The sequence below is a fragment of the Coccinella septempunctata genome, chromosome 3, assembly GCF_907165205.1.
Source record: "Coccinella septempunctata chromosome 3, icCocSept1.1, whole genome shotgun sequence".
Classification (NCBI taxonomy): domain Eukaryota; kingdom Metazoa; phylum Arthropoda; class Insecta; order Coleoptera; family Coccinellidae; genus Coccinella; species Coccinella septempunctata.
Window position 1 is genome coordinate 29,216,914 of NC_058191.1, and position 12,390 is coordinate 29,229,303.

The window sequence follows — 12,390 nt, forward strand, 5'->3', positions numbered from 1 at the left end:
TGACATCTGGATGTGTGAAAGTTTTATTGAATTTGAACGCACCCCTTCGACTGATGATAAATGATAACATTGACCTAACCTCAAAAGTCAACAAAAACAATCTGATTTTCTTTTTAAAATTTTATTATTTTATAATAGTTCTTCAAGATGGACAAATTCCGTAAAATGGAAGACGAAATGAGCAGGTACTGAAATAAAATATGAAATATCGATAGAATTCGAAATATCTCATTTTCGTTTCAGGTTTGAAGCCGAAATTTCAGGTCAAGCGTTAATGAATAATGGCTCCTTTGCAGGAGGCTTTGCATTGCCAGGATTCGGAAATATTCCGCCTCCTCCTGCTCCTCCAATGTTAATACCTCATCAAGTGAAAAGTTTCAGAAGGCCAAATAATAGTTATGAGACATATGCAGCACCAGTTGTTGCTCAACCCGCTGTGGTTTCTGCCAAGCCCACCCTCTACACTATTCCTGCAAAGTCTAATGTTACCTCTTCAACCTCCAATCAATCTTCTGTTGATTTCATGGCTTTGCAAAGTGAAGTGGAAAAAAAATTGAAGAAATTGAAAAATGAGAAAATAAGTGCTGAGGTTGCCATATCGCAGGGTGAGTATCATACAGTGTGATGAAAGAATTTGGAATCTCTTTAAACTTCAAATATATTGGAGAAGTATTGGCCTTATTTTGATTCCTACTCTTAAAATTTAAGGTAAAGCTAGTAGTGCTCTGCAATCTTTTGGTCCAGACGATTACAAAAGAAAAGGAAGCAAGAATAAAAAGCTCCTTAGAGTTGCTGGGGGACAGACATGGGAAGATCCAACTTTGGCAGATTGGACAGATGATGATTTTCGAATGTTTTGTGGAGATTTAGGGAATGATGTTACTGATGAACTTCTTACAAGAACTTTTAACAAGTTCCCTTCTTTTCTTAGGGCTAAAGTAATCAGAGACAAGAGAACAAATAAGAGCAAAGGATATGGCTTCATTAGTTTCAAGGATCCAGCAGATTTCACGAAAGCTATGAAAGAAATGAATGGTGAGTTTAGCAGATGGTTTCCTCTCATAGTTTCTATAGCTATCTGATGTATTTTGAACATGTGTGTCCATTTCATATTGATAAATTTTTGGGGAATATACAATTCTGAAGGTTCAGTTAAGAAGAATGTTGGCATTTAAGCATTTAAGGTGTGGAAGGTTTCCAGTTTATCTACATTAAAAATCTGCTAGTTCTTACAATTTGGTTTCTTCTGCAAAGTAACTCCACTGAAGTATACATAAATCATGTATTGGAATTTAACAGGATTACACCAAATAAGAAGGGATATTTTTTATTGTTTGTTTCTGATTTGAATTTATTTTTCATATCTAAACTTTGAGAAATGAAAAAAAAATTTACTCTCCTTAAACTGCACAAAAACTTGCTCAGTGGGTTTGTGGAATAGAAGGAATAGAACAAACATCAGTGATGTCACTAGCTTATAAAATTATGAATTGATTTTAAAATTTAACTATTTGCTGAGGTGGATCAGAAATACCCCCTCTATATTATGAATTGATTGATTCTAATGAAGTCTTGAGACCAAAATGATTGGAAAATTTTTTTGGGTCCTTAATTTGAGGTTTTATCCTACAATGTATATTAAACTGAAGAATTTGGAGAACATACGTGAATATAATTTACAATCTAATAAGTAATCCAAGAATGATTTTAGTGGAATATAAAACTCGAAACTGTTTCACTTTATATTGTGTCTGAAAATATAGTAGTGACCAATCATTTTATGCAGTTTCTAGTTTAATTATAGATTTTCATCTCTTCAATATTTGGTAGAAGATAACATAAATTCTACTCTGTAGAACTAAGTACAAAATTTGCAGCATCAATCATGGAATTCGAAATCTACCTCAAATATTTTTTGCCATTCCAGGACAAACTTGAAATATAATATTATAATATATATTATTATTTTTCCACGGGCTTTCCACCGATACCTCATCTATTTCAAGAATTTTCCACCAAAAATAATCCGAGGAAAATGAACAGTAAACAAAACCAGCAGAACGAATCTCCGAAATTGAAATTCTCTTTTTGTGTATTGTGTGTGGTATACCTCTTGAGTATATCTTCAATCAGTGAAAATTTGCAGCAGCCACATCAACTAGTTACATTATTTTCCGCCCTGTATTGCGTGAAGGGAATCGGAAAAGGTTGAAGTTCCCTTCAACCGCATCTGAAAAGTCACGTGGTATAATTGTTTCTTCACAATTTTGTCCCATATGAAGGAAGTTCTTAGAAGGGTATTTCATTGTAGTGTAGGTAGGAGTTTGGGGCAAATTATCCAGACTACATAATAGTTTCAAATCTGTGGTATGAAAAAAATACATCAGACATAATTTTGCATTGATTTATTCGTATTTATTGTGCAGTCAGATATTTTTCACTGTCAAATCCGTAATTCTTAGTCACATCTACATGTTTTGGAATAAACTTGCAAGTTTCACAACAGTGTACATGTCTATATTATTTCAGTAATTTTGAGCAAGAAAATATAATACTTTACTAAAAATACATATTCCATGATTTGGTATATTCAATAAAGAATCAGGACTGTGTCCTGCATTTATCGCTTCACTATCGACAAGAGCGCAATCAAAAAGAAAGTTAGATTGGACGGAATTTCTAATGAGTCAGTTCTGAAAAATGCGTAAAGTAATATTTCAAAGTAAGACTGCAAATTGTTACCTTGAAATTGCATTATTACTGGAAGATGAGAGATCTGTTCGAATCTTTAATAATAAAGTACATAATCCTCTGACTAGGGATATTTGAAGTAATCTAATTTTTGTGGGCTTTGAAAATTTGGAAAATATTTTTCCTTCAAACTCTTCTTATACAGGCTTTCATTCATGGGCATTTATAAACCTTTCCCTCATAAAAAATATTTCACCCATTTCACAATACACTTTCAAATCTTCCTAGCACACAACCAGAACGACCATTATTGTTTTCTTGAGCTTCCATAGTATGAGTCATTGTACAGTCTTTACCATTACGAGCGTTTCTTGTGCCTTGAGTAATTTATTAAACTCTCCAGTTATGTGGAAATACTCTTGGAATTATGGAGTAAGGTATTCTCAAACCTAACAGTGCCCTTTTTGCGTTCGATCTTCTTCTTCCTTGTTTCGTGCGATTCATTTTACTGGCTTGAATTTGTTTCGAGGGTTTGTAGCTTCTTTTCATATAGAGAATGCTGAATGGCATTCCACTCGCCGCCCAACTCTTTGGAACGGAAAAAGTTTTTTTGCTGTCTTTTTCTTTCTTCAGAGCATTCACGTTTTCTGGTTTCTGGATTTCAGTTTGATCTAATTTGTTGTATCGATGAACTTCTTTTTCATTTGTGCTTCTAGCTGTTGGGGATGACAATGCGTAACTGAGGAGCGCAAGGAAAATCAGAAATGCTATAGTGTTGCTCATCGTGAACCCTGAAAAAAAGGGTTGAATGAAGTAATTTTTATATAAATAAATGAATTTATTCAACAGATATAAACACTCAGGGGTATATGGGTATTTTCTGAAAAAAAAAAACAGGCAAAATTTGTGGGTATTTAAATTTCTTTTCAGTGGAATTAACATAACATTGTATTTTGTGGTCATTTGTTGAAAAATGAATTCAGGTTCACCCACATAATCAGAATATATCAATTTGTCATTGCCAAGAGGTGGCTTTTGTTGTATAGTATAACCAAGTAACCGACTGTGACTGCAATCTGAGCGTTTGAGTGCATAAATGAAGAGTACTTTCTACTTTTTGTGCTGCTAATTACAATTGTTTGAAAAAAAACATTTGCGAATAGCTTATTGAGAGAGATTTTCGGAATTAATTATTAGGAAACGAATAAATCGTAGTTATAATTCAAGAAACTCATTCTGTGCGTGAAAGTAGATAATACATAAAAAATAGAAATGCTTCACAGTTTTCCGGAAAGATGTAGGAATATAATGATTAAAAAAAAAAGATCCGCACAATTAGCTTATGTAATTCAGCTTAATACATCTATAATCTATATGGAAGAAAGATATATTAATTTAATGATTTCAAAACTTTTTCGATGCATGTATAATCATGCACTTTTCGATGCAGTTAGATAACAAGAATTGCAATCGATAAAAGAAATCAATAATTCTTTACCTGGTAATTTCAATGAAAGTGGCAAGGTTTGAACGGTTCCCCAAACACTGACACTGAGGATTTGTTTCTTTGGATTTGAGTCAATATGATATCTAAAAGCGCGTTGAAAATGGGGGGTTCAACTGCTTCGGCTCTTATTTAAACATAATTTGATGGAAAACATCACGTGTCTGTCCCTTATCTGACACTCGTCTAGTCATCTATAACACACTGTAAAATCATTTTTGAAAATTCGCAAGTGTGCGTGGTAGGAAGGGTCCATTGCTTCATTTCACGACAGAAAATTTACGGCCATTTACAAAGCCGTTTAATATACTTACGAGTACATATTACCGAACACACTTGCCTTTTCGCGTATCAGTTAATTTTTCATCCTCGCTTTTTAACTTATGCTTATCAACGATAGTGCAAGGAGTTTCATTTCAAGAATGATTACAAAGTAGTTATTTTTTTATTGCTCCATCATTTTGAATAGCGTTTCTAGTTGATCATTAATTCAATCATCAGTCATCGCACCCTAGCACACAGATTTTCAGCTCAAAATTTAGATGGAACCCTTGATTTTTATTTGAATTTAATCATTGTGGAATCGATTTCGAATGGACTAAATGGATTATTCATTTTGATAGAGCATTCAAAAAGTGATTTTACTAATTGGCCATATACTACACAGTTGTGTTGAAGATTTTAATTTGAACCATAAAAAGGATAACTACTTCATATATTAATGGCCGTTTGCACCGTTTGTCTAAACAACGATTATATTCTTAAACAACGTTTAATTCCTTAACCGGGTTGCACCGTTCCTAAACGTTGATTATAAGGTCCTTAAACGTTGTTTAAACTAAACGCAGAAATTTGCTCGATTAAAGCTCGATTAAAACGTTGATTGAAGTAATACTTCAAATTCGATTGACAATTGTGTTTTCTATTTGTGTTGATATAAAATTCGAATTAATAATGGATGATTTGGAAGATGAGATATTACTTGATGATGATCATGATGCACTTGGCAATATCGAATTTGGATTTCCCAGATGTTTTCTCCGTAGAAGAAATTATTTCGAAAGAATGGACCTCACTTTTTTCAGAAGATTTCGTTTAACGAAAGAAACCGTGTTATTTTTTTGCCATATATGGAGAATGATTTGGAATTTAATAATTAGTTTTATTATACAAATATAGATATTTCCGGAATAATAGTGTTGACCCAATAAATCAATTGCTAGCTAAATTGAGGTTTTATGCTAGTGCTGGTCAGTTGGCTTCTGTTGATAATTTCATAAATTTAGATGTATCGAAAGGATCAAGAATTATTGCTGCAGTTTCATTAGCAATTAATTGGTAAATTATATTCCGAATTCATTAAAATGACCAAAGATGAGGATATAGTGCAAATTCAACAGTCCTTTCACTATAAGGCTTCTTTTCCTAGAGTAATAGGATGTGTTGATGCTACCCACGTTCGCACTTCAAATTCAAAACACAACACCGAAACTCCAGAAGAAATGTTCAAATTTCCACCTTGATAACAGAAGTTTAATCACAAAACCTTGACTTCTTTTTCTTTTTAATTTGTCTTCTATGATGTGCTTGGCTGAAATTTTGAATTTTTTATGCTGTGAGTGCTGTTGCCAAACTTATCGATGATTAAAGTAAACAACGATTATGATTCCACGGTGCAAACTGTCAACCGCTAAGCAACGTTTAAATATTAAACATCGATTAGTTTAACCATGGTTACCAGCGAAACGGTGCAAACGAACATAAGGCAGATAAATTATAAACGAAATTAATGCATTCATCTATTCATATGAAATTGAACAAATTTTACGATCTAAATCGAATTAGCCGTCCCCCCATTATTCAGAGTATCAACATAGAGACCATTCCATCGAGGAAGAGTAGATGTAGACCAAAGGTTTTGGTCTTATTTGACATCGTCAGAGCAAAATCACTCCCACATCAATGGGAAAATGGAACTGAAAATGGTAGTACTTCCAGAATATTTCCTGAACTTCTGCTTCATCAGAACTGTCCTGAGACAGAGGGCTTCGTCATTGTCATCCAATATCAAGAGATTCCATCTAGGAACTATAATATGGAATATATCGCCTCAATGGCGGACGATAGCTGTCGTTACGGCTGTGCGACTCATGAAATCATCCAGCACATCACCAGGAGATGCCAGAAGTTCGTAGGCACGCAGTACAAGAAGAGCCAAGATTTTATACCAAGAATAGAGAATACTCCTTCTGATGAAAATGATGTATTTTTTATGACATATCTTTGAATCGTCACATATTGAAATAAACATTTCAACCGTTTCCCAAAAAAAATTATTATTTTTAGTACTTAAAAATGAAAAAGAAAAATGGGTATTTAAAATTTAGAGTTTCGTTTCTATTTCACAAGTTGGCAACAGCGACAGAAATATGCGTTGATGATAAAGGACAACAAATACACCATCTTGATGAGATAGATGAAGATGGCTGTCTATGAAGTCTGCGACGAACGAGTAAGGTCGTGAAATTTTATGGGATTTTTATGGTCGGTTGCTGTTGAGGCTCGCCAGTGAGTACGCGCATTATGATGGCTGTTAATCAACAGCCGTCATTTTATAAACAAGCCATTGTTCTTTTAATTTTCTAGTACGCGCTGTTGCCACATTGTGAGCTAGAAACGAAGCGATTTGAATTTTAAAACCTTATGTTTGAAGAATTACTTTGAATAGTTTCCGCGGTGCATTTGAGAAATTCATGAATGAAATTCATAATTATTCAGTTTAAACTTGCATATGCTGTGATAACCCAAATTGAGGAGAATTCCCCGTTGACAATAAAATAGAAACTTATGAGTTCAAAAAAGGTTCATCACAAGCTCTACTGGGTTCGCATGGTTCTCACAGACCAGAAAATAGACAATGGACCTGACCTACCCCATTATGGAATAAAAATTGGAATGACGTGGCGATCCCAAATAACAACCCCCTACAAAAGATCTCGAAGAACAAAGCAGGAGACAGTTGAAAGATATCAAGACTATCCCTATCGTCATTTCATAAACAGTCCATGTACCCCAGAGAATTTGAAGAAACTTCGTTTGGACGAAAATATCTGAAGTCATGCAGAAGAAAACACTATCTACTTCGGCAAGAAGTACGGGACCCGACCACCAACATGAGCCCGAGAACCAGGAAAGGGCTCCAACAGAACCCTAGAGAGAAATGTGAAAGCTGCAAGGCTAAAGTCATAATGATATGCGAATATATGATGGGTGAAGGTAACCTTAACAAGATGCTACTGTGATAGCGTAACACGTGTCGTGTTTTACACTCATGTAACTGAAAATCATATCCTTCTTTTTATTTCAATCATGGATTTTCATGTTTTGTTTGATTCCGCCAAAGTTCCCAATTTTTTGAATTTCCTAGATATGTTTGAATCCTTCAGTCGTTATCTGATTGCAATGAAGAGTCTGCGACTGCTCTTGAAGAACTCATTTAAATTCTAATCTAATTTCTATTGAACACTGAAATTCTTTGCAGTATATTTTGTGAATACCGTGATGAAGTGCTCAGCGGGTAGGATATTACATATGAGATCCTCTTTAAAATATCTGTCCAGGTGAAGAAACGTGACAACTTTAGTGTAAACTAATTAATCAACGGAATCAACTCGTTTCTTAGGAACCGCGTTCAATTTGATTCGTAATCGTTGCCAGGAAGTAATTAAGACCGTGAACTCAAGGAATTGGCCAGACAATAGTACACAGGGTCATGTAGTCCATGTCGAAGGAGTCTATCTATGCACGTCTATATCACAAGGCATTACAGCGAAAAAACAAAAATAACCACGTCTGTAGTAAACATAAAATGATACGTAATTTATTTTAAGAAAGTTCCTGAACTTTGACCGCCATTTTGCTCAAACGATCTATCCATCAGAAATGTCAACAACTTTATTTTTTAATGCCGCTTGCAACACGAGGATTCTGGGATCCTTGTTTACAGAACGTACAGATAATTTCCCAATTTGGTCCCTGAGAAAATTAGTTCAAATCCTGACAACCAAAATCAAGCCAAGTTCACACGGCCTGAGAATTCCAAGGTGTGATTTAAGACGTCGCACGTCTTAATTATTTTGACGGGTAGACAAGGTGCAACTTACATTTCACAGTTTGAGATAATTTTGGCACACTACAATATCAGGTATCAAAGGAGTTTCGAATGTCATATCTCAGATGGAGAGTTGTATGATAGGTGTAATTATATAAACAAGCGGACTGCAATTGATACCCTGATTTTCATTTTTTGTTTTCATTGTACAATGCTCGAGAAAATTTTTGTTATGTCACCTTACTATAATCGAAGAGACTATTGTGTTTAAGTACAAAATTAAATAAAAACAAAGATGGTGGGATTTCATTTTCCGTGAGTTTTCCTCATGTTATATGTTTCCATTAGAAAAACGGAAGTTGGATGGGATTGCAGCTAAGGGGTTGAATCAAAACACTCAATTTCATTGCCAGAAAATTGGAATAATTGAAAATCAATTGATGATTTTCAGAAATATTATTATTTCAGACTTATGTTTGTATACTAAATAGCTTAATTTCTGGAGCACAAATTGGCAGCAGTGTTTTTTTTTACACCTTATCCTCCTTACAGATATGAACTAAATTAAGTGTCGATGTTCATTTGGTGAAGCGAAAATTGTAGTTAGCAGTGTTGAAAATGTAAAGTTAATTGGAAGATTTTATTCTCGTAATTTTACTTTGAACTAATGCATCTGATACCAGTAAAGTATCATCAGCAAATCGTAGATTGTTATACAGTAATACACCATTTTAATTTTCATATTTTCCCAATCCTATTTTTCAAAGATATCATAAACAACCTAGCACAAATATTGTCCTCGTTCAACTTTGTTATTTTTTGTTTTGCTCATCATTCAATTCACTTTAATATGAAATAGGGGTTAACCTCAAAATGGAAGATAAGCTGGAAACTCGTATACACCTTCATTTTGTCCTTCTTGAAGTTGTCTCAAAAGTCTCATAAGATTTCGTGTCTGCTTCTAGGTTATTTAAGGTTCAAGGTAAAAAAAACCGGTTTCTGTTTCAATTATGGTTATATCTATTATCAACGTTTAGAGAATGAAATTGGCTACAAACTTCGTTTCAGACTCAACCGTTTTTGAGTTAGAGGACTGAGAGTCTTTAATATTCTTCGTAAAAAAATAGTACTTTTGTTTGAAACGTTTTGTCATTGAATTTTAGTATTTATTATTTTTAATTTTTTTTTCCAACTGTTTGAATAAAATTTAGTTCGTATTTTTAAATTCGACGATTAAAAGTTCCAAACATTAGTTACTTCTTCTTTTTTGAAGAAGTAGAATGTACACAAAAATATATATCTTTCCATTTAAGAAATTCAAGTCGGCCTTGAAATAACCTAGAAGTCAAGGTCAAGGTTAAAAAAATATGTTCATTTTCTGTCCGCCTTGATTCCTAAAAACTTTTATTTGAAGCTTTTTTCTAAATCATAGTTTTCTAGATAATTCACTGTCTCAAGTTGAATGCCGCACCCTGTATTTTTGATTAAGGCCAGGCGCAAATAAAACCGCAGGTTTGTGAAGTGACGCAGCTTTTTCCTGCACTGCACGTACTATCTGACAAGTCACTGTCACGCTTTGTTTGCGCGGTCTTGTTGTTTTCTATGTTTTACAAAAACTCAGGCTGCGTCACCTCACTAACCTGCGTTTCTATTTGCGCCTGGCCTAAAGGTTGTTATTGATATATTACTAGATTTCCCATTTCATTGAAATCAGAAGTTTTCCGAATTCATATTTCCACCAAAAAACATCGATATATTCCCATTCTGTTGAAATAACCGATATTGCATGTACCATTCCTTAATGACGTAAATTTATTATCTTAATTGCTTACTGGCGCCTTTTAATTGATCAATAATTTTTACAGATGTTTCATAACTAATCTTGAAGCAGCCCCTACACATATGATTTCTATAAATAGTAACGATTTGATACAGTTTTTATTTGGATCGTATTATAACTTCCCAAGGTGTTTATCTTATCAATTGGCATTTATTAATGTTGAAATTAATTTCATATTTTTTCACTGAACTCTTCTTATATTAGTATTGGAATCGTGAGATAACCTTTACTAATGTATTTTCTTCCAAGCGGAACAAATCAGCCGAATTATGATGAGATTTTAAACAAACAGTAGCATATTAATTCGGTTATCAAAATTAGGGTTTAAAACGTGCTGTATTCCTGGTCAGTAATCAAACATTTGGTTATAATTAAAATTGACTGACAAATTACATGAAGAATGATGAAATTTTTTGGACAATTAAATAATTAGTAGTGTCAGAAATGACCGTGAAAAAAAATTGATTTTAAGCTTAATAAATTCTATATGACTAATAAGCAATTTTTTCCTATTCTGGACAAATTTTCTACATTTATACATTTATTCAAGGTTCTGACAAGTGAAGTTTGATGTTGCTCTGCCATTCTGAATTCTATTATGTTTTTATTTTCTTCAGCTTCGGTTGCGATTTTTCAACGATGTTTGGACGATTATATTGAACACCATCGGAAATTTTTTTGTATCTTAGAGTAAAGTTCTACATATTTTCTTTCAGGAAGATATGTTGGGAGCAGACCTATAAAACTCAGAAAGAGTACTTGGAAAAACAGATGTGTCGACGTTGTGAAGAAAAAAGAAAAAGAAAGGGCATCTCTGATGAATCTCCTGACTTCAGGCTCTGGACGGTAGAACGTTTGTGTATAACATTGTATATATTAGGTAAAGAAACAATTTAAGCTTAAGTGAATATAATTGAATCAATATGTTTTTTGTATGACATGTTATTGGAATGAAAATTATCAATTTCATTATTGTGAAAAATATGTTGCTTAATATACGTATTTATAAGTGTATTTTCACTGTGAAGATATTTCAATTGGATTTCTTTGAAAAAAAGTTTCACAACCTTATTCGTTGCAACAACAAACTTATTCGTTGAAAGAGATTGCTCTCTTATAGAATAGTTGAAAATGGGGTAAAGTACCTATATTAAGCGTTGCCGGTTTAAAGAGCAGAATGAAGATTCAAAAAACTTAAGTTCTAAGTATTGTGCCGATAAGTTACAATGCAAAATAAATAAGATGAATTGAAGTGATCCGAATCGGGAATTATTATTGCATCTACAATAAATAAGGTAATAATTCCTCCTATGAGATTATTTGTGATCTTTGTTCCAGGAAATATACTGACATCGATTTTCTATTGTTGAACCAACACCATCATAGATATTTATCTGGGCTATCTTAAATTTTAGAATTTTCCACTGTCCTCAAATTTCATATCAGTCTAAGCATACTTTTTTCACGTCCAACAGAGCTAGGATAAAACAGCAGTATTTTCCCTATGACTCTGTTTTAAGGGGTTACATGAGTTTCGTCGGGTAAAAAAAGATCTATTTTCAATATTTTTTTTTCCATGTAAAAAATTACTTATTCGATTCAAACTTTTTTCTGTCTTATAGATACATATTTAAAGAATAATTCCTGAAATTTTCAAAATAAATAAATTAAAACTCCTCCATTGTGAGGTCATTTCCTATGACCCCTCGTAAAAAAGGTGCGTCCGCGTTGTCAGCATAACTCCTGACAAAATCACCTATATTTTTTTATTGTTTCATTCTATTCTACGTGATTAAAGAGAGTGGCAAAGAAATATATCTAAGTATATTATAAAATAAAAGGTATTTCTATACCCTGTACATTTTACAGCACGCGTTATCGCTGGCAATATATCAGGGAGCCCGACAATTCCAGTCATCGGGGCTAGAATTAATTTCTTGTCTAAATTCTTCAATCTGCCATATCTCGCTGAATAAACGTTGAAAAAAAAAGCTGTAAAGAGCATTTCTCATCAGGAAAAAAAGGCGAAGAAAAAGGTCATATTCCTCTGTATTCTGATTTTTTTAAGACAGTCAAACGACCTCTTCAAAGGAAGCAATTTTTCGAAACGAATGTACAATCCTATAGGATTGTGAATCCTATTTTTTTCATTGAACTTTTAGAGCTCTACAAAATTGTAGGAGATCATTTTTCTCTATCTCCTATAACTTGCTCAGCGTCGGCCTTGGAAACCAAAAAGTACGG

At 33.4% G+C, this 12,390-nt stretch overlaps 1 protein-coding gene across 1 annotated transcript; it reads left to right on the forward strand.

Annotated features, from left to right (window-relative positions):
• The first annotated feature begins 22 nt into the window (after nt 1-22).
• LOC123309206 (RNA-binding protein 42) lies at nt 23-11,160 on the forward strand. The gene is made up of 4 exons (XM_044892193.1): nt 23-185; nt 244-605; nt 709-1,035; nt 10,863-11,160. Exons 1-4 carry the CDS (start codon nt 148-150, stop codon nt 10,994-10,996), a joined length of 861 nt encoding a protein of 286 aa, XP_044748128.1. The 5' UTR covers nt 23-147; the 3' UTR covers nt 10,997-11,160.
• Nucleotides 11,161-12,390: the final 1,230 nt, after the last annotated feature.